The sequence below is a fragment of the Vipera berus genome, assembly GCF_964194415.1.
Source record: "Vipera berus genome assembly, chromosome: 1".
Taxonomy (NCBI): Eukaryota; Metazoa; Chordata; class Lepidosauria; order Squamata; family Viperidae; genus Vipera; species Vipera berus.
In genome coordinates, this window is record NC_138202.1 from 191,483,226 (window position 1) to 191,506,271 (window position 23,046).

The 23,046-nt window shown below is 40.4% G+C and overlaps 1 protein-coding gene across 1 annotated transcript; it reads left to right on the forward strand.

The window, feature by feature from the left end:
• Positions 1-893: 893 nt before the first annotated feature.
• Positions 894-22,768, forward strand: SPATS1 (spermatogenesis associated serine rich 1; the record flags this gene model as incomplete). The annotated part of the gene is made up of 7 exons (XM_081342279.1): positions 894-906; positions 1,037-1,157; positions 1,233-1,366; positions 3,301-3,348; positions 10,873-10,999; positions 12,654-12,716; positions 22,624-22,768. 7 exons carry the CDS (start codon positions 894-896, stop codon positions 22,766-22,768), a joined length of 651 nt encoding a protein of 216 aa, XP_081198405.1.
• Between the last annotated feature and the right edge of the window lie 278 nt (positions 22,769-23,046).

Below are 23,046 nucleotides of genomic sequence, written 5' to 3' on the forward strand. Positions count from 1 at the left end.
ACTAGGCATTTTATACTCTTTCACGATATACGCCACCCCTAAGAAGCTTAAGTCATTCTTTGAAGTTGTTTCCTATTTCTAAAGGAGTCATTCTGACCATTTCCATCTCACAATTTCTGTCTATCCGTTATGATCTTATCTCATTTACTTGTAATTTCCACTTTGGGCTGATGTTCCTGTCTCTCAGAAGCTTTTAGCAAGTCATTGCTGATTACCATTTGTGAGTCACTTTGCCTGGGCAGGAAACAGTTAGCCTCATACCTTGGTGTTACATTTTATACAATTCATTGGTGTTACATTTTATACAATTTATAAAAGAATAACCCTTATTTATTTCCTTTATCAGCTGCATAGTGAGGAAACCAGAGACATGTTCTGAGGGTCTCATGTCATATAGAAGCTAAACAATATGGGTGACACAACACCACTTTCTGAGACTATCCTGCAATTATAGGAACAGTTATAGAATGGAGTTGCCTATCTTTACAAGATAACATAGAAACATCCCACAGTTAATGAAATCCAGAGTCCATGAGAGATCATAGGTTGTGACATCTCCTGTGATGGAGACTCAGGAGGGAGAGGCTGCGTGCCAGGGAGCAAAGAGGCAGCTGAACTTGGAAAGATTGGTAGGCAGGAAGACAGCAAAGACAGCTCCTCCCTAGCAGTTCACAGAATATATCCAGATAGTTCCTTTAGTCTGGCAAGATTTCTGTCTGTAGGTGAATAAATAACTACTTCGAAGTAACTCTACATATTGTTCTTGGTTCTTGGGCCTGACATCTCCCATCATAGATAATGTAGTAAGCAACTAAGAATTACATTAAAAAGTGTGAACTTTTGAATCTGCAATCAGTTTTGTTAGTAAGAAAATCACATCTGGTTAAAGAAGCATGGTCTGTAAAGGTATTCTGTAACAGGTAATTCATATTCCATGACAGAGTTGTTGTTTCTGTTTTAATTAATTGGCTATATCTCCAGGTATCCTCAGCATATCTAAATAGAGTTAATTACTCTTTTGTTCATTATCTTTCAGAGCCAAGCAAATCCTCCACAAAATCCACAGTAGATTCCGCATTGCCATCCTTCCAGCAAAATAACAATCAAGAATATTTAGAGACACCAAGTCAGACCTCCAAAGAACTTCATCTTTCTGCGTATGTGCCAAAAGGGTCAAATATTTAGCATTAATTTGTTTTTCTAATTAATAAGATCAATTTTGTTTTTATCAGGCCTGGCCCTCCTTTGAAATCAAACTCTACTTTATCAGCCTTTCCTGACCCTTCTGGTAATCTTCTGCAAAAACAGTATTTGGTAGATGAAGCATGCCAAATAGATACATTCAAACAACATGATTCCTCACCAAGTAAGTAAAACTGCAGGAACACCCTAAAAGAAATAGTATGTGATTATTTTCGTAGTACTGCATAGGATGTTATTTATTATACATATGTTTGAGTCTGATATTTTTCTAGTTATATATACTAATAGCAGATGCAAATGCAAATGGTGATTTTGTTATTTTGTAGCCAGAATAACTCTACTGAGAAATTGGATAGTGGTAATAACATGCTTTGCAGAAATTTATAGAAATTTACAGAAGGGACAGATTCAGGGGGAAACTCTGCCCAAATTTGAATTCTTTGCATATATAACTGTAAAAATAAATATCTACAGGTTTACAGGTCACTCCTACTTTTCATTCAGTCACTTCTGTTTAAGTGTTAAAGTTTTCATAACCTTTTCTCGTATATGAAAAAGGGTATATTTATTATTTGGCGCATGGTTGGAAACCTTTAATTCTCTCAATGGAAACCTGTTCTCCAGCCAATACAGTTGAAATTGTTAAAAAAAACAACTGGAGGAGCTCCTCCAGTTAGAATACTTTACATAATATGTCTGTGACTTTTCCCTTGAAAGTTCTCAGCTCCTGCCCTCCCACTCTAACCTCAGCCGATTTCCTTTTGAGGGATTTTATGAGCTCACTGAGAACCAAGCTTGTAAGCTGGCTGAGAGGCAGAAGGACTCTTTGATATTAGTTTATGGCTTTCAAAAACGGTGCTCTCAGAGTAAAAGGGAAGTGACATTTTGCCTGGCCACAGCATTCTGTCTCAAAAAACCTGTCTGATTAATCCCCAAGCTAGCGGTTTATGCTCCAAGGGAGGGTGGATAAGAGTCAGAGGCTAATACAGAAATGTTCCTTTGCCAGCAGAATGGAAGGCCTGTGCACAGGATGGCTCCAGTATGCCTCCCAATCTTGGTAGCAGAAAGCTTCTTTGTCACTGCCCTGTCAGTAGGAGGATCAAAATAGGAAACATAATGCCATGCATCTGAGATTCAGACCAACACTTTTGCTCTTCAGAGCCAAGGAAATAAAAAAAAAACTATAACAGCACAGCTGAAAAAACCATGAATGACTGCCATATTCTTTCAAATGCCTGGACCATTTGGGTCAATATAAATTTACTGGGGCCTCGTGCTCAAGGCACACTAGCAGAAGGTTTTTTTAGGCAAAGCATGGGCTGATTAGTTGTGCTCCATCTCTCTCCCATGTCATCTGTTAGGGCAATATTTTTTAAATGTTTTGCTCAAAATTATGGAATTTTGTTTGTATGGGTTATATTTGTCATTATTTGCCATATTAAAAATTCATTCTTGGAACATTTATTGAATCATGTAAACATAGCAATTTTAAATCATTAGATATTAACATAAAATATTTTTATTGAAAACATCCTATATTTTAACAAATAAAAAAGTACAGTGAGAAGAGTAATGCTGTTTTAAATTTTTGAAAATATCTTCAATATTTACCCAATAATTTTGGTTTTACAGACCCCCTAACACCACACATTAAGAAATACTATGTTACAGCTATGCAGTGCTCTCAATTATGCAGAGACCCAAATGTAGCCTCTCTTGCAGCTATTGAAACCAGTTGCGTTATTTCCCAAGATCACCTGACAGGTAGCTGTGCAATTTCAAGAAAAGATGCAGATGAGATTATTTGCAGACTGAGATTGGGTTCATTCCCCTATCTTGTCCAAAGCACCTTTCTTGGATAATATTTAAAGCACTGCACAACCTTAATATCCATGTGTCCACTGGTATGCTGGAAAAAACCCCTGTGAACAGAAATCCTATGATTAAAACTTGGGATTTCTCCGTGCATTTTTTCTGTGTGGTTTTAAAAAATGAATGTTTCAAAAATATTGACTATATTACTTGATAGCATGAAAATAGACTGGGGGGGGTTTAATTGTATGATTTCTCTCATGCTTTTATTGTCTTTTTTTCTAGGAAAAAATGAAAACTCAGTTGAAGAATGGACATTTTACCCAAGCTATGGTAATCACACTTACCATATAGGGAAACGATGTTTGTTTTATGGTATTCACCTCCGAAATAAGGCTACAGCTTCTGAGAGGACACTGGAAAAGTCTATAGGGAGGAAGAAATATGGTATAGTCTCAGAAACCTTCTATTTTTTATTACATAATCCTAATAGTTTAAAGTATGATTGTTATTCCAAGCATTAAAATTAAGTTTTCAAATATCCATATATTGGTTTCCCATGGTGAAGAGTGATCGGTAGGATACAAGATACGGAATATTGAGAACTACTGATGTACTGTATATACAAACCTTTGGACTAGTCAGAACCCATTTTTCCATGGGGGCAGGGGGAATCCATTTCGCCTCTTTCCTAATTCTTTCTTTCTGGGGGTTCTGCCATTCTCCTGAGGGGGAGGGGGGAAGGCTCCGTGGTATGTTATTCTCTTTTGTTACAATGTATTCTTTCTGCTGTTCCTGTATGCTGACTTTTTGAACTGTCTCTCCCTTGATGTTACCTTGGACCTCCGACCATCTGACTTATCTCTCGCTGTGGAAAGGAAGGTGTGAAGACCCAACAACATCTTCACAAGTATGGGAAAGGACCCCGTTATCAGCTGCTTTCCCACTGTGAACTTAACACCTGGGGATTGGCCCATTCAAACTGACTGGATGAACTATTGGGGTGGGATTTTGCTTGGGACTCTTTTAACCTATTGACCTGAGCGGGAAACCCTCAGATCCTGCCTAACATGCTTGCTATCAGCTTCTCCTAATAAAAGTTCCTTTTGGAAAGAGACTGTTCCAAGAGGACTGCTTTCTTGGGATGAGCTTTTGAAGTGGGCCCTGACATTAGGCAGGATCTGCCGTAATAATCAGCCCAGAAGACCCTTACTGGGAGACTAAGCAAATTATGTCGGATATCGTAATGGAAAAGGAAGAACCTGCCATGGGGGGAGATCTCCCACCTAGCAGACCTCAGGCTGATACAGTTCTCAGTCCTAAAGCTCATCAGATGAGGTAGTGGTCGTGGAATGCCACCACAAGCCCAGGTGATCAATAGGTGTTGGGAAGAAGGAGGACTGGGAGAAGAAATCCAGGAAAGTGATGCTCAGATGTGGCAGTCACCAACCAGGTTGGAAAGTCGAGATGGAGAGGTCACTTCACCTTAGTGAAGATGAGGACGACTGGCCATCCCATTCCAGCTGATTCCTAGAGCAAGCCATCGACATGCTGAGAGTTGCCTTTGACTCCATGGAAGAGGAGAAAGCTGACCCGTGCCGTGGCACCTGTTGTGATTCTGTGTCAGCCTGTGATCCCAGCAGCTGAGTCTGAGGGATCTGAGGAGGAGGAGGAGGAGGAGGGGTTTGAAGAGCCTGCGGTGTCGGAGGGAGGCTTTGATACATTACAGGACTCTCAGTCAGAGGAAGACCTGGGCCCCTCCAATCATGTTCCGTATGAGGCTCAGCTGTGTGAGGAGGAAGATTCAGACTCTGAGGCTTCACAGATTAATCTATTTAGAGACGCTCGAAGTAGAAGTCACTTTAGTAGAGCAGACCAGAGAAAGTCTATGAGGCAACTCAGCAAAAGGAGGAGAAGGCATTGAGAAGCCACGCTTTGGAGCTGTTAATAAAAGGGGAAGGTGTGGGCAGTGCTGGTTGCTGAAGACAACCATTCGTAGAACTCCAAAGGAAATCCTGGTCTGTTTATGTTCTTGCTGATCTTCTTGTTTAACTCTTGTTTGCTGTTTGAACCATTTATTTTGCTAAGGAAAATATTCTGTTGCTTTTTGTTTTGTGGACTTAATTATTTTGAACTGTATATAAATAAAAGGGTTGGTTTTTTTTCCAGCCTATTGATTTTAAAAGAAAAGGGGTTGTCCTTGACATGCAAACTGGGACGGTCGTAGGCTGGAATAGAACAGCACTGTCAACCCGGGCTCAGATGAAGGAATGGACAAAGCGGGGAGCAAACCACCAGTCCCCAGCCCTTTTAAAAGCACCACAGAAGCAGCAGGCATCGCTACAGCTGCTGCCACCCCCAGACGAGCCGCACCTGCTGACAGAGATGGACACAGACATAGATGGAAGAAGGGACATCAGTCCATCTGAAAATTCCTGCCACTGGGAGTAAAGTATTGCAGGGAGTCACACAGCCTGGGATTTTTCCTGACCCAGGTATTGAACTACATGGAGGAATATAGCCATGACATACCGAGTGACCGCGGCCAAATACGGATTGTGCAAGCTGCCCTAGATGGCACTGCAGTGGACTGGGTGGAGGATCTCCACAACACCAATGCCCCAGAACTGCAGAATTTCAATCAGTTCATGGCAGCCCTCAGACTCAGATTTGAAGACCCCTTGGCTGATCGGAAAGCCCGAGAATGCATCAGACCTGTCAGGTAAGGCTGGCGACTCAAAGCAGAATATACCCAAGAGTTCCGAGTCCTAGCCAGCAAGTTGAACTTGCCAGAAGACATATTGATCGGACATTTCAAGGATGGCCTGAGCTATGACCTGTACAATGCCTGCATCCGTCGAGGGGACCCAGACCCACTCCAAGAGTGGTATGTCCTAGCTGAGGAAGTGGAGATTGATCAGGCTAAAAGACAATGATATGGATGGAGGTCTTGGGGGAAGTCACCAGCAGAGCAACCCCGTGAACCAGAGAAGCAAGCACCAACCACCCAGAGAATGACAGGAAGTTTCAAATGTGGGAAGGAAGGTCACCGTGCTGAGTGCCGCTCATGCACTCTTGTCCATAAACCTGACCGAGCCCTGGCCACGAAGCCCAGAAAGACCCCGATGAAGCTGAAGGAGATGGCCATGAAAAGCATGGAGGTCGTTGAGTTCCCCACCCCATCTAAACAGGGTAAGGGAACTCCAACACCACCAAGAGAGCCACCCGACTCATCAGACGACAACTCAGAGGATGAACCCCTGGTAAGTGGAGCCATCACGCTCCTCACCAGAACTGTAGAACTGTTTAGCCCCAGAATGCCCAAGAGGGTGGCACTCAGAGCAGTAATAGACTCTGGCTGCACCCTTTGCCTCATAAGCCCAATGTTAGCAGGTAACTTAGGAATTCCGGTGAGAGGCTGAAGAAACTGATCTCATTCAGTCAATTAGATGGGTCCATTGCAGGGGGGACACCAGCCACACTTGCCATGCTGTCCATCCAGCTCACCATAGGGGATCACAAAGAGACTATAACGGTTGTAGTGACTCCTGGCATGGAGTGCCCCCTTATCCTGGGCATGGCATGTCTAGCCAAGTGGAACTGGCAAGTGGACTGGAGGACAGGAGAACTCAGATTCCCAGATGGAAATACAAGAAAGATCCCCATTCAGCTCCGAAACAGGAGAAGTCCTTTTGAAAGAGCAGTGGTGGTGGTGGGGGGAAGGAGTTACAAGACATCCCAGAGGAATACAGGGACTTAGCTGAAGTGTTCAGTGAGGAGAAATCTGATGAACTGCCCCCACCACTGTCCCACAGACTGCTCCATCGAGATCCAGGGGCAAAATTATCCAAGCCAAAACTATATTCCATGAGACCATGGGAGCTTGAGGAAATGAAAAAATTCATAGACAAAAATCTGGAAAGGAGTTTCATCCAGCCAGCGAAACCCAAGACTGCAGCCCCAGTGTTATTTCAAGAAAAGAAAGATGGGACTCTCTGCCTCTGCGTAGACTATAGATCTTTAAACTCAGTGAGCAAGAGTAACCTATACCCCTTCCCTCTCATGAAGGACATGCTAGCACACCTATCAAAAGGAAAAATATTTTCGAAACTAGACTTGAGGGAGGCGTATTACAGGATTAGAATTAAAGAAGGAGATGAATGGAAAACCACTTTCAATTGCCCCTTAGGGGGTTACCAATTCAGGGTTTTACCCTTCAGCCTTCAAGGGGCACCCACAGTGTGCATGCAATTAATAAATGATGTTCTCCAAGAGCACCTGTATAAGGGGGTGCTTGTTTACCTGGACATTATCCTGATATTCACTGAATCAAAAGAGGAACATGTGAAGCTAGTCAGAACCATACTGAAAAAACTCCAGGCAGCTCATCTGTATGCTAAGCTGTCTAAGTGTGAATTTCATAAGCAAAAAATTGACTACCTGGCATATTGCATCTCGCCAAGCAGCATAGAGATGGACCCTGAGAAAGTCTGAGCTGTACTAGAATGGGCTCTGCCCCACACCAGGAAGTTTCCTTGGATTTGCTAACTTGTACCGGCAATTCATCCCCTCCTTTGCACAGATCACACTATCCATTACTAACTTGTTAAAGACAAAAGGGAAGGAGAAACCAAAGCCGAGTTAGCCATTGAAATGGACAGTAGAATTTCAAACCGCATTTGAAAGGTTAAAAAGACTATTTTCTGCAGAACCAGTTCTAAGGAACCCTGACATCGAAAAACGTTTTGTAATTCAGGCTGATGCTAGTGATGTGGCTGTGGGGGCAGTACTATTACAAGAGAATGATGAAGGGAAATTGCAGCCTTGCACATACACATCAAGGAAACTCACAGAGACAGAGCAAAGGTGGGCAGTTTGGAAGAAGGAGGCTTATGCGGTCTGATGGGCACTTCTAACCTGGCAGCACTTCCTGGAGGGGAACAAAATTCCTTTATAAATGTGGACTGACACAAAAACCTGGAAGCTGACCCCTAAGCAAGCGATGGTTGCAACATTTCCACCAGTTTAATTTCATTCTAAAGCACTTGCCAGGGAAAAAAAATTCCTAGAGGACGCATTGTCCAGACTGCCCCAGTACAATAGCCACCAAATAAAAATAACAGACTCACTTATATCAACAAAGTAATAAGCAGCACAGGTCACCACCCAACTGCAAGCCAGAATTCAAAAGCCCCTAGCGAGCCAAGCAGGGGTAAATTCAAAAAAGCACTAGAAACCGACAAATGGTTCCTAAGCCACAAGAACCTATGCACCATGACCAATGGTCTAGCATGGGTGGGAAGAAAGCTGTACATCCCAAAAAGCCAGAGACTGACATTCATGCAGCTATGCCATGATTCAAAATCAGCTGGTCATTTTGGATTTGTAAAAACTTTGCACCTGGTGAAACGGCAGTTTTGGTGGCCAGCAATAAAAAAGAACATTGAAAGTTATGCAGCCAGTTGTCCAACTTGTGTTGCAGCAAAGAGAAAGCAAGGAAAGACCCCAGGCTTGTTGCAACCAGTAGCGACCCCATCAGTGAGAGAAATCTCTATGGACTTTATTGTGGAGCTACCAGAAAGTGGGGAGAACACAGTCATTTGGGTCATAATGGATTTATTCTCTAAACAAGTTACACCTTATCCCATGCCAAAAAATCCCCAATGCAAAGTCACTTGCAAAGTTGTTTGTCCAGCATATTTATTGACTTCATGAAGCCCTACAATGGATCATATCAGATACAGGGGTACAATTCACATCAGAATTTTGGAAAGTATTCCTGGGATTGTTGGGGACCACACAGGGGTTGCCATCTAGTCATCATCTGCAGATGAATGGTGGGAGTGAATGGTCGAACTCAGTACTGGAGTTCGGTGCTCCATTAACTATAAGCAGGACAATTGGACCGACCTGCTCCTGTTTGCAGAGGTCACCTGTAACAATACAGTGCATTCTAGCATGGGCTACACTCCTTTCCAGGTGGCAATGGGACAAAATTTTAACCTGATGCCTGAAGTCCCATCGAACGATCTGACCATCCCTTCCTTGAAGGAGTGGATCGCACAATTACATAATACTTGGCCAGTCATGAGAAAAGCATTAGACGAAGCTAGGGATGCATATAAATTCCAAGCAGATAAGAAATGAAGCAAACCTAAACCATTTCAAATAGGAGAGAGAGTTTATCTGTCAACAAAGTACCTAAAATCCCTGCAAACCTCAAAAGAGCTAGGACCAAAATTTGTAGAACTATTCCCCATTAAAAGAATTATCAATCCTGTCACTGTAGAATTGGAACTCCCAAAGACACTTAGACAAGTTCACCTGATTTTCCACTGCAGCCTTTTAAAACGCGAACTGCAATCGCCCTTAAGGCCAGTTGTAGCTCCTTCCCCTGCTCCAGTCATGGTAGAAGGTGAACAACATTTTGAAATAAAAGAAATCCTAGTTTCTGGAAAATATCATGGTTCCACCCAATATCTAGTAGCATTGAAACACCTGCCACCTTCCCAAAATGAGTGGGTCCAAAAACGTCATGTTAGAGCCCCCGCCTACTTAGTAAATTTCATGCTGCATAACTGGATAAACCAGACTAATCCTTGTCTCCCTTTTTTCTGTTTTATTTCTACAGGAAGTTCTTTCTTTTTTCTAAGGGAGACAGGATGTCAGAACCCATTTTTCCCTGGGGAGGGGGATCCATCTCACCTCTTTCCTAATTCTTTTTTCCTGAGGGTTCTGCCATTCTCCTGAGGGGGAGGGAGGAAGGCTCCGTGGTATGTTATTCTGCTTTGCTACAATGTATCATTTCTGCTGTTCCTGCATGCTGACTATCATGGTTCCGATGAATGAGAAAAATCAAACAAATTGCAGACATATTATTTATCTAAAAAGTCTTAGTAATGAACAAAACATCAGCACTCATGGAGGGATGCCAGAATCTGAAATCTCCTCCCCCCAAACCCATCGTAACACACACACAATCCCCGCCCTTATCTACACATCATAAATCACATTATCCAATTAGTTTCACATATGAGGTCTCTCCTCCCATTCTGTATGTGGGTTTCTTATCTTCTCAAAATAGTTGTTAGAAAATTCCCTCCCTACAAGATTCAAAGTGAAGCAGTTTAAACAAAAGCCTGTCTCTTACATTGTCAGTGCAAAAACATGTCAATGTTTGCAGCATTGACACTGACTCTGTGAACTGTCTCTCCCTTGATGTTACCTTGGAGTGAGAAAGGAATGTGCCTCCGACCATCTGGCTTATCTCTCGCTGCAGAAGGGAAGGTGTGAAGACCCAACAACATCTTCACAAGCATGGGAAAGGACCCCGTTATCAGCTGCTTTCCCACAGTGAAAACACCTGAGGATTGGCCCATTCAAACTGACTGGATGAACTATTGGGGTGGAGTTCTGCTTGGGACTTTTTTAACCTATTGATCTGAGCGGGAAACCCTCAGATCCTGCCTATCATGCCTGCTATCAGCTTCTCCTAATAAAAGTTCCTTTTGGAAAGAGACTGTTCCAAGAGTCCTGCTTTCTTGGGATGAGCTTTTGAAGTGGGCCCTGACAGGACTTTTTTGCAAATAAGCATCAAACTGTTATTAAAAAACTATGAGGCTAATGAACTTCATTCTGAATTATTGATGACATACTATATTTCAAAAAGATCTTTAGCCAAAAGAAGAAATATATTTTCAATTAAATTCATGTGTTATAATATACACATATATATATATATACTTGTAGAAGAACAGCTTGCTAAATACAAACACAACCAAATTGCTCAAAGGTGAGAAAATATGCTTGCAACCAAATTGCCTTCTGTAAAACGTCTACTTTTATTTTTAATATCAGTGGATGAAACTTCCTCCCGAAATGGCATTCCGATGAGGATGCTCGGTGACCACCCATTTGCTTCTCCTGAACAAAGTACAGACTTCCACAAAAAGGGATCAACAATATCTCCAGTTAATTTTGGGAGGCAAGTTCTTATCTGATAATTTCTTTTTAAAAACTAAGTCACTACACTTCCTTGAGGCAAGATTACATGGAAAGATGGAAAATCATGGGAAGGGGCTACCTGTGTTTCTGATTTCCCCACCATTCCCTGCTTCTGTTGCTGTGGCTGGAGCTGAAAATAGGGAAAGAGGAAGGGAAGCAGTGAAGAGCAGGTCTCTGCAAGGAGAAAGGGTCAGATAAATAAGCAGGCCCATAAAAATGGAAGTGACATAGGACTCTTCCAATTAATCCAATGGAAAAAATTGTTCTGACTATTTGTAGCTCTGTTACTTTTCTATGAAATATATTCATAGCTGACATTAATGTACTCGAAGGATGTCTCCTACTGATGTGGAGCATATCTGTGGCATTATTGGAGGTTCTCTGTGTACATGTGAATGTTCCAAGAGCCAGAATTGAATGCAAGCAAGGATTTATCAAGCAAGTTTAATAATTATTTATAAGTTATTTATACAAAGTGTTTTATAGAGATAACTAAAGCCTAGCACCTAGCTAACAACCTTCTCCCAGGAGGAAACCCAAGAGCAAGAATTCTGCCCAAATGTACCTGGGTACCAAGCCAGAAGGAATTGACCTGTATTTAGTAACCTTTTAGAGAATGGACAGAGGCAGAGTAACAGATGAAGTGGGGCTCTGGAGTAAATCCGTCACTCACTGCATTGTTCTCTACTTATACTTCCAAAAGATATATAGGCCAGTGATAGCAGAAGTTAAACAGGACAAATAAAGGATCACTTTTGGAAGATACAATGAAAGAACAGATCTGCAAGGATTTCTCTTTGTTCAATGATAGGTAAAGGATGTATATGAATACAGATTGTGCTTCAGATTACTGTATATGTAAATTGTTGAAAAGATTTACAGTTTTGAATGAGCTTTAGTAAGATGTCTAAGGCAGCCCCCCCCCCCAACATTTTGGGCATCAGGGACCAGTTCTGTGGAGAGAGATTTTTCTGCAGACGGGAGGGGGCGTGGTTTTGCGTGCTGCCTACATCCCGCGGATGGGGCTTTGCTTGCTTGCATGGCCCAGTTGCTGGCATGCTGTGGCCAGGTGCTGGTCCACGGACAAGAGATCGGGAACCCCTGTTCTAATGAGTCAAATGTTTGCATGTTATGTTCCCCAAGCACTTTGACAACGAAAAATTATTTCTACATAATGGTATTTCTGCAACAAAATGAAATATTTGGGTTCTTCTGTATTTCAATTCTCTGCCTCACATAGTGTAATATACTGTAAAGGATATAAATATTAAATATCATGCAGCAGCATATATTATGCAATCACCCGCATGGGTTTTCAACTGGAACTAAAGCAGAAAACTTTAAGCATAACTATAAATAGAAAATGCTAGGCTTCCCAAACATTAGAAACAAACTGAAATCTTATTGCCAATGCACACAAAAAAGTAGCTCTTACTTCCCTTCAGTTAGCATTCAATTAGCATGAAAAGTGGATTTTATTTTTGTATATCAATGTTCCATGGTAGTCTATTGTACTTAGGAAATTGCAAACATTCCTAATACAGGTATTGATTATATACCATAATTAAATCAGGGAGTGGCATAACCATACCCAAAGACCTCTCTACTTGAAATCTTTTGTTTCTTTTTAATAGTTCTAGGTATAAAAAACGATCAGACACCTTTATTCCTCTCCAGCGTTTGCCAATAACCTCTAGGTATGTATCTCATTTATTCTGTAATACAAGTATAAGTTGTATTATTTGTTTCTAGACGATATCTGCCACATTATTAATTTGAATAGATTTTGACATTTTCTACATTATACTGCAATATAATATGTAGCAATGTAAACATTATAAAACTTTAGTAATATCTCTTATTATTTTTTACCTTGCCTTGAGTACCTTACTTGAAGTTCTTTCACAGTAAAGAATTACAAAAGGAAGAAAGTAAATGTGGAACTTTCCTGAAATATTTACCGGATTTAAAACAGGCTGAATACATATTGTTTTTAATACAGTTGGCCCTTGTCTAGTGACCACTCATTCAATTACCATTCAAACTTACTATAGTGCTAAACCAATGGTAGTTACAATCTGACCTTGCACTTATAACTGTTGCAGTATCCTGTGGTCACATGATTGCATTTTGTGACTTCACCCGCTTCCCACAAGCAAAGTCAATAGGCAGAGGTTGGAAATAATGGTCATTGGTGAACAGTGCAGTTATCTGGTTTTTCAACTTACAACTGCAGTCACTTAATGATGGAGTTTCTGGCCCCAATAAGTTTTGCTAAATGATGACTACCTGTAGTCATACGGAACTCCAAAATACCTTTTTTATAACCATTTGTGCTTCTCTGTAAAATCTGCATATGGTAAGATGTTTATATGATGAGAGTTATTCAGACTGATAGAAATCACTCGACATGTCATCTGTGGGTTTACAGCTGTGAGTTTTCATAACCTACCATTCCCAACTATTGAAGTTGTCCTAATTGCACACAGCCTAACTCGTTGATGTGTTAACACCATCAGCCGATGATAAAAAGAGACAAGAAGGGTCCCTACGTCCTAATACAAAAGCTGATTTATCTGCAAATGGCAAGTTCCATTTAAAAGAAGGATGAGCAACACATGACATACAGGAACCATATGAGGCCCAAGGTCACTCCACTGAAAATCTGTGGTACCAAAATCTTGCTGCTGATTATATGTGTATTAAGCCTACAACAATGCACATCTCTAAGACTAACCATACATACTTTAGTTTGTATAAGTGAACAAAAAATTCTAACTCTTCCCTTTCTAGTGCTATAATCTTGGCTACTAATAATACTAACATTACAAAATCTTCTTCTGTGCAAAAAGCTTGTCCATAACTAATGATCTATTTCTTATTTTCATATTTTATTTGTAAAAAAAAATTAGTTTGACTTTATTGAAAAAGACTAATGTTACTGGAGATTAGACCTGAATTGTATATACACATAATTTGTGAGTACACACAGACATCAACACAGACCCACACAGACAGACAGACACAGACACACACACACACCCTCACAATATAGTAGTACCGGTAGTATAACATCAAGACTAAAATTGCTAAAAAAAGATGGCAGCAAAAAAAGACAAAAGCTTTGACCATTTGCTACCATCCAGTGGTAATACATATTTCAGCAGTCCAGATCTAACAGGCTTACTTTAAGATTATCTCATTTATTTCCTCAAGAGCTTCAATCTATGAAACTGAAATCAACAACTGATTTCTGCCTAGCAAAACTGTATTATATCTCACAGCTCTACACAGCTCTACTCAGAAATACATTCCATTGGACTCAATTCAGCAATACTGTAGTCTGTATGTAAAATTTTACAGAATTGTTTTTCTGAATACCATTTGTAGTTATAACCCTGATAGAGTCAGAAAAAAAAATCCACTGAACAATGGCAAATATTTCTAATGTTAGTAATCTGAGAGTATGATACTCGCCATGTAATTTTTCCATAATGTTAATGTGATGCCAAACACATTTGCATTTTGCTCATGCCTTTGCAGCAAACCTGACTGTTTTCAAGATTTTTTTTAAAAAACTGTGGTTATTCATACAATGAAGCAAATTGTCTCAGGACTACTTCTATAGAGAACCTTATGCGCTGGTGAGAAAAACTATTTCCACACTGCAATATTGGTTTCTAATATTTTTGGATAGAAACAGGAAAATATCAAAATAATCTAGAGAGAAAATGTTTCTTGGCAGACAAGGTAAAAGTCAGTGACCAAATGAAATAAATGTACATAAAATTAGCATATGCTAATACATACACAGTAAAGATGAAACTTTAAATAAATTTTAAATGGAAAAAACAATTCTTTACTGTGTAGATGAGAATGCCAATGGCATTTTCTGGAAGATAGATAGATAGATAGATAGATAGATAGATAGATAGATAGATAGAGAGATAGATAGATAGATAGATAGGTGTTGTAACTGCAAAAAATAAAATAAAATAAACCTTTTAGCTCTTTTAAATGCTACCCAGATTTAAACGCACAACTATCAGATACAAATGTCCACCATGGGGATATGTATGGGTCCAAGTTCACATACTTATTGCATACTTATGGCGCCCGACCTTCGCTCCTTCCGACTCGATCTGAAGACTTATTTGTTCGAACAAGCCGGCCTGGCCTGATGGGGGATGGGTTTGGATTTTATTGTTGTTTTAAATGTATTTTAACCTATTGTTGTAACTTGGGCATCTCGTTTAATTCTTTCTTAATTTTTGTATTTTTGTACTTTTATATGTTTGCCCTGTTCACCGCCCTGAGTCCTTCAGGAGAAGGGCGGTATACAAATAAAATTATTATTATTATTCTCCAACTCTGAACAAATGTCCTCATGCAATAAATGCCTGCATAGCATTGGACAAGATGAACCGTATAATATAGAGTATTAATTATATATGGATGATTAATTTGTTACATGAGATTGCCTTCTATGTAAGCAACTTTGTGTCAAATAAAAAGGACACCATGACTGATACCAAAAGCGGTATCAGATCCTTAGGAAAATCATATCTATTCTCAGTCAACTGAGAGACAAACTCTGCACCAAGTGGAAGATCAAACAGATTCCTGACAAACCTAGGTTTTGCCAGTGTATAAGGAACAAAATGGAAAAGGCCAGCATATAGCAGGCTTTGGTCATATTAGTCATGATGTTTGCAGCTGGTCCAATGAAAAAGTGTACAAAAGAGATGGTTTTCATTCATCAAAGAAAGGGACTGTGTTCCTTGGCATTAAATTCACAGATTTTCTGGAGAAATATTTAAACTGAATAACAGGGACAATGAGTTAATTGATACAGAACATTCCTTTCCCTGGCAGTTTAAAAATTATAGGGTTATCAGTGCATGTAACATAGATGTATGTGTGGACAAGAATATCAACCTTGCTGTCAAGCAAAATCAAGCTTTTAATAGTGAATGCCACATAAAGTGCACTAACCAAACAGGTGGTAAGAAAATAGGGGAACTCAGGCATGAGTATGAGCAATAAACAGGGTGAATTAAAATTCAGGTAAATGAGGGCAGATATGATATTGTTGCCATTATGGAAACTTAGTGGGATGACACCCACAAATGGAACACACAGATAGAGGGATTTAAATTATTTAAAAGAAACAGACCAAATAAAAGAGGAGGTGGAGTTGCTCTCTCTATAAGAAATAACTATATGTCTACAGAAACAGAGCACAACAACGATGAAAACTGTCTTGAATGCATTTGGGTCAATATAAAAGGGAGGGAAATGACATTGCCATAGGTGTATACTATAGGTCATCCAAACAAACAGAGGAAATAGATAAACCTTTTGCTAGTCAGTTAACTAAGGTATGTAGGAAGCACATCACAATAGTAATGGGGGACTTTAATTAACCTGACATCAACTGGGAGACAAACTTTGCACCAAGTGGAAGATCAAACAGATTCCTGACAAACCTAGCAGACAACATTGTCTCACAAAAAGTAGAGAAGGGAACTAGGGGATCAGCCATATTGGACTTAATTCTTACTAACAGAGATGAAATGATAGACGATGTTGAAGCCAAGGGAATCTTGGGGGGGAGGGAGTGATCATGCAATATTGGAATTCAACACTATGCAAGTACAAGCAATATAACACAGTTAATGTTGGAGATGTGGTGGCGAAGATGCAACGTATTTTCATATATGGTGGACCTGTAAAAAGGTTAAGGCTTTTTGGATTAAAATCTGGTGGAATACGCAGAAGATATTTAAGCAAAGGATAAAGTTTTGTCCGCAATTGTTCTTATTGGGCATAATTATAGATATTACTGTTGTGGACACCAAGTTGGTGTTGAACTTAATTACAGCAGCAAGACTTTTAGTAGGCCAATATTGGAAGAAGGAGGAACTCCCGACTATAGAAGAATGGACTCTAAAAGTTTCTGACCTGGCGGAAATGGCAAAGATTTCGGCTTATTTGAAAGATCATTCGCAACAACGTTATATTATGGAGTGGAAAAAGTGGATTGATTATATCCAGAACAAATATGGGACTAAAAAGTTTCACTTAGCATTTGAATAAGTTTTTTTTCTTTTTTTATGTGATATTAGTATTGCTTGTAGTCATTTCATATGAGCTAGAGTGCGATAGACTTAATAGTTTATTGTTGTTAGCATAAGGTTGTTTATGATTGTTTTTTGCTTTTATACCTTGTATTTAGCTCTGGGAAGTCGGGGAGGGGGGAGGGGGGAAGGGGGGGAGGGTTAGGGAGGGTTAGGAAGGGGTGGGCGGAGGGAGGGGGGAGGGATTGTTAAAGATAAAATGTATTGTAAAACTTTTCAATTAAAAAAAAAGCAATATAACACAGTCAAACTAGTGTCTTGGAGTTTAAGAGAGCTAATTTCAATAAACTCAGAGAGAGCTTGGGAAGAATTCCATGGATGAGAATCTTCAAGGGGAAAACAACTCAAGAAGCTTGGGAAATTTTGAAAAGTGACATTATAAAAGCCCAGTCTAGCACAATACCAACGAAGAAGAAAAATAACAGCTCTTAAAAGAAACCAGCATGGCTGCATAAAGAACTCTCTGATAAATTGAAAGACAAAAAGGACAAGTATAAAAATGGAAAGAGGGGCACAAAACTAAGGCAGAATATCAGCAAATAGCCCAAGCCTGCAAAGATGAAGTGAGGAAAACTAAGGCTCAAAATTAACTAAGACTTGCGACAAAAGTAGAAAAATAACAACAAAAAAAGTTTCTTTCAACATGTAAAAAACAAGAAAAAAGTTAAGGCAATGATTGGTCCATTAGTGGGAGAAAATGGCAAGAAACTGACAAGCAACAGGGAGAAAGCAGAACTGTTTAACTCATTTTCCCTTTCTGTCTTTACAGAACGGGAAAAAACAGTCCAACCTGTCAAAAACATTACCATAAAAAAACAGATTAGAAACACAAGTTAAGATAGGCAAGAAAATGGTAAGTGAGCACCTGTCCACCCTAGATGAGTTCAAATCACCAGGACCAGATGGATTACACCCCAAGGTTCTGAAGGAACTGGCAGACATAATCTCAGAACCACTGAATGATATCTTTTAAAGATCCTGGAGCACGGGGGAACTACCAGAAGACTGGAAGAGAGCTGATGTAGTTCTCATCTTCACAAAAGGGAAAAAAATGGATCAGGAAACTACAGACCTATCAGCCTGACCTCAATACCTGGGAAGATTCTGGAAAAGATAATCAAGCAACAAATCAGCGAACACCTAGAGGCAAACAAAGTCATTACCAAAAGCCAACATGGGTTTGTCAAAAACAGATCATGCCAGATAAATCTTATTGCATTCTTTGATCAGGTGACAAAACTAGTGGACCAGAGGAATGCTGTGGATATAATTTACTTGGACTTCAGTAAGGCATTTGGTAAAGTAGATCACAACCTACTAGATAAGATAGAAAAAATGGGTTAGACATTATCACCACCAGGTGGATTCATAGCTGGCTGACCGGCCGTACTTAGCATGTGATCTTCAGTGGAACCGTATCTACATGGAGGGAAGTGTGTAGTGGGGTGCCCCAGGGCTCTGTTCTGGGCCCAGTGGTCTTCAACATCTTCATCAATGATTTGGATGAGGGGATAGATGGGGAACTCATCAAATTTGCAGATGACACCAAGCTGGCAGGAATAGCCAAGACTCCAGAAGATCGGCTTAAGATACAGAAGGATCTTGACAGACTTGATCATTGGGCGCTATCTAATAAAATGAAATTCAATGGTGAAAAAAGTAAGGATCTACATTTAGGCAAAAAAACCCAAATGCACAGGTATAGTATAGGTCAGGGTTGTCAAACTGCCAGCCCACGAGCCGGACGCGTTATCTGGAAGCCGCGGCCACCCCATTGCCAGCAATGGCAAAACCGTCCCGATACGTTGCGCAACGTCACGTGACGTCGCGAGTTTGATATGTCTGGTGTAGGTGGTACCTTGCTCAATAGTAGTAACTGTGAGAGGGATCTCTGAGTCCTAGTGGACAATCACAAATATGAGCCAACAGTGTGCTGCAGCTGCCAAAAAAGCCAACACAGTGCTAGGCTGCATTAACAGAGGGATAGAATCAAGATCACGTGAAGTGTTAATACCACTTTACAATGCCTTGGTAAGGCCACACTTGGAATACTGCATCCAGTTTTGGTCACCATGATGTAAAAAAGATATTGAGACTCTAGAAAAGAGTACACAGAAGAGCAAGAAAGATGATTAGGGCAGAGGTCCCCAATCTTTTGGGCACCAGGGACCGTTCCGTGGAGAAAGGTTTTTTCATAGACTAGAGAGTGCATGGTTTTGTGTGCTGCCTGCATCCACAGATGGGGCTTTGCTTATTTGTGTGGACTGGTTGCTGGCATGCCACAGCCCAGTACTGGTCCACAGACCGGGGATTGGGGACCTCTGGATTAGGGGACTGGAGGCTAAAACATATAAGGAACAGTTGCTGGAATTGGTATATCTAATTTAATGAAGAGAAGGATGCGGGGTGACATGATAGCAGTGTTCCAATATTTCACGGGTTGACATGAAGAGAGAGCCAAGCTATTCTCCAAAGCACCTGAAAGCAACACAAGAAACAATGGATGGAAACTAATTAAAGAGAGAAGCAACCTAGAACTAAGGAGAAATTTCCTGACAGAACAATTAATCAGTGGAACAATCTGCCTCCAGAAGCTGTGAATGCTCCAACACTGGAAGTTTTTAAGAAGAGACTGGGCAGCCATTTATTTGAAATGGTATAGTTTCCTGCCTGAGCAGGGGTTGGACTAGGTGACCTCCAAGGTCCCTTCTGAACTTCTTTCTTCTTCTTCTTCTTCTTCTTCTTCTTCTTCTTCTTCTTCTTCTTCTTCTTCTTCTTCTTCTTCTTCTTCTTCTTCTTCTTCTTCTTCTTCTTCTTCTTCTTCTTCTTCTTCTTCTTCTTCTTCTTCTTCTTCTTCTTCTTCTTCTTCTTCTTCTTCTTCTTCTTCTTCTTCTCAGATACACAGAATATAGTGCCAATTTTTGTAATGGCACATTCTTCAAGAATATTAAAACTGACATAAGCACTTTTCTAGACAGTTTAAAGTATTTAGGTACATGTAGGGATTATTGATGGAAAGAACTAGGCTAATCAGATTTAAAATTGGTGTATTTTAAATGCAATTAATGATGTATTTCAAGTTCAGCCTTACTGTGTTCTTATTCTACCATCATGCCACTAGAGGGCAACAGAGTTGGTTATCTCCCTCTATACTGCACTCTAAATAAAAATACAGCCATGTAAATTCCACTGATTTTTGGTCCTAATAGTGGCAGTCCCTCCTGCTGCTAATTGGTTAGGGAAAATAGTTTGGGGGAAAATATATCTGGGAAGGGGATAATTTTAAAGCTTTTCCTTGTTTGTCCCTAATCACATGAACACGGCAGGAAACAATTCCTACCTTGTTTATGGCATCTCCAGCACCTCCATGGGCAGTTTAAAACACTTAAATAGCATTTCCCCTCTTCCAACAGTTTTTCTGTATCCAAGAGGACATATTTTGCTGACAATTGGATTGCTGATCCCTTTTGGCCCCTTCAGGCTGCTGTGGACATAGCCCCTGCCTCTCTAGCTATTTTGACTGTTGGATGAATTGGACACCTGGCTTCTCCAAAACAGCCTTTTCCATAATTCTTGTTAGATCTTATTTTCAGCCTACAAAGTTGATCAGACTAAGAAACCAAAGCCATGTAGATTAGGACAATTTTTAACAGAATCTTGCAAATCTGAATGTGGTTCCCCTTCCCTCACTTTATGTTTGTGTGAGCTAAGGAGGGGCTTATTGAAGATGTTTTTTTCAAATTAGTTTCTTGACCCAGGCTCAAGTCCCACTTAATGGATTGTTGCCTTGGTAGCAGCCCTTCCTCCGAGGCCATTCCTGTAAGGTGGGTTGTGCTGAGAGAGTGACTGGCCCAAAGTCACCATGGCTTTCATGGCTAAGATGGGATTAGATCTCAGTTTCTTGCTTTCTAGCCAGCACCTTCAGCACACCACCAACTGGCCATCTTTTCTGCCCATGCTCTTGAAAATACTCCTGGGCTAGGCACTATTTTTCTAATTGCACTCTAGCTGATGATGATTTTTATGACTCACTACCAGTCACTGCAATCACTATTTTGCAGTTCTGGGACATTGCTATAGTGTGTGTTCTGTGGTTAATGACAGTCACGAGGTGAGAACTGAACTGGTTGTTACTCACTCCAAACATTGCTGGTTGTTTGCAGTATTGTAGTAACCTTGCATGGAGCTTACTTGTCACCTTGTCACCTCCTTCATCTCCTCAGCCCTTGGCTACCAAGAGCCCAATAACCTGTTTATGGCAAACTCAAGCTTGTAGCACTTTCAGAAATAGCCGGATAGATAACAGGCACAGGAGTTATGTCAAGTAGGATCATCTCCCTACATCCACCCTTAGTGCCAGTCACCTGCCATTCTCAGAATCTAACTAAAGTAAACTCCCCCCCCATTAAGGAGAGTAATGGGTGATAGTCCTGTTAGCAAATGATGCCTGATGATGGTGACATTGGTGATGGGGAACTGGCTGCACAAGTTATGCCAGCAGTCTGTTCTGTTGGGTGCATGACCTGAATCAGAAAAATATATTAGCAAAGAACAGCTGAGCAGAAAGGGGGGAAAAACAGAAGGGGATGGAGTTTCTCTTCGGTTCATTGCTGATCAGCTGAACAGTGCTGGAAGTGGTTTATCCCTTGCCTTCAGCTCAGAGAGAGAGACTGACCTTCTCCCACCTTGCTTGCCCTTCTACTGTATCTTAATGCAAAAGGAATTTTCCTCAAGACATGACCCTTCTCCTGGGTGGATTGGAAGAGACCTGCAGCCACAGCCTCCCTGCGACTCAGGGATAGGGGTGTTGCGGATTGCAAAAAGTTAGACAATGACTGTAAGTTGCCCGCCTTGGAATTAGCTGCATCTCTTAGAAAGCCTACTTTGACCCAATACAAGGTCAAGCTGAGATGCGGCTTTGGCAGATTAACTGAACCGACTGGGAAATTGGTTTATTTTTAAAAATGTGTTCCATCCATATTATTGCTTATCTCAAACAAGTGAATCTGGGAAGCTAGCAGGATTTTTTTTAAAGAAAAAAAGCCACAAAATAAGTAGACAATTGGCGTCTGACTTAGAGACAATAAGGATAAAAAGCAACCATCCATATAAATGCAACTTTTTAAATTCAATGAATTCACAGGCTTTGGGGGGCACTCTGGCTTCATGTGCTTACACAAAGATCTGTGTACTGTAATGGGTACACATCTCTCTTTATGGGCACATTGTTTGTGCATTCTCTTAAAAGTATGGTGAATGCCTAATTGCTAATGTTTACCCCCCACCCCCCACCTATTTGCTATTCACTTATGTTTTCCCTGAACAAATATATTTAACTGGTGTATTTAACTGAAGCTGATGTAGAGACATCCTGTTTGCTTCAGTGCTGAATCTACCTATTCTGTTAAGCTTGTGATTATTGGGCTGCAATTACTTTATGCTTCTTTCTTATCTTGTCCTCCAGTGTGCCTTTCCACGTAAAAGAGAAAGAGCTAGAATTAGAGAGAGAGAAGATGGAAGTGAAGAACCTGGATATCTGGAAACCTAGCCCAAGCTTGATGCAATCTTTACTTGAAAGTGGACCGGCCAGAAAGCTAACTTTTTCATAACTGAAGAATGGAAGGCAAGCTTGGCCCAAAAGCTCTGATTTGGCATATCGTAAGTTGTAGAACATATATCCATCTCCTAGAAATTCTTGCCAAACAGACATGACCACATTTTGAATAATTGCAGAAATTTAGTTGCTTCTGTGCACGATGTAGTTGTTTTATATAATTGTTTCCGTGCGCTAAATGAATGAATGAATAAATGAACAAACAGGAAGTTTAACAAAAGTATAGTTTTAGTTCATTTATTTCAATAGTTATGATTTTATGAAAGAAGAAGA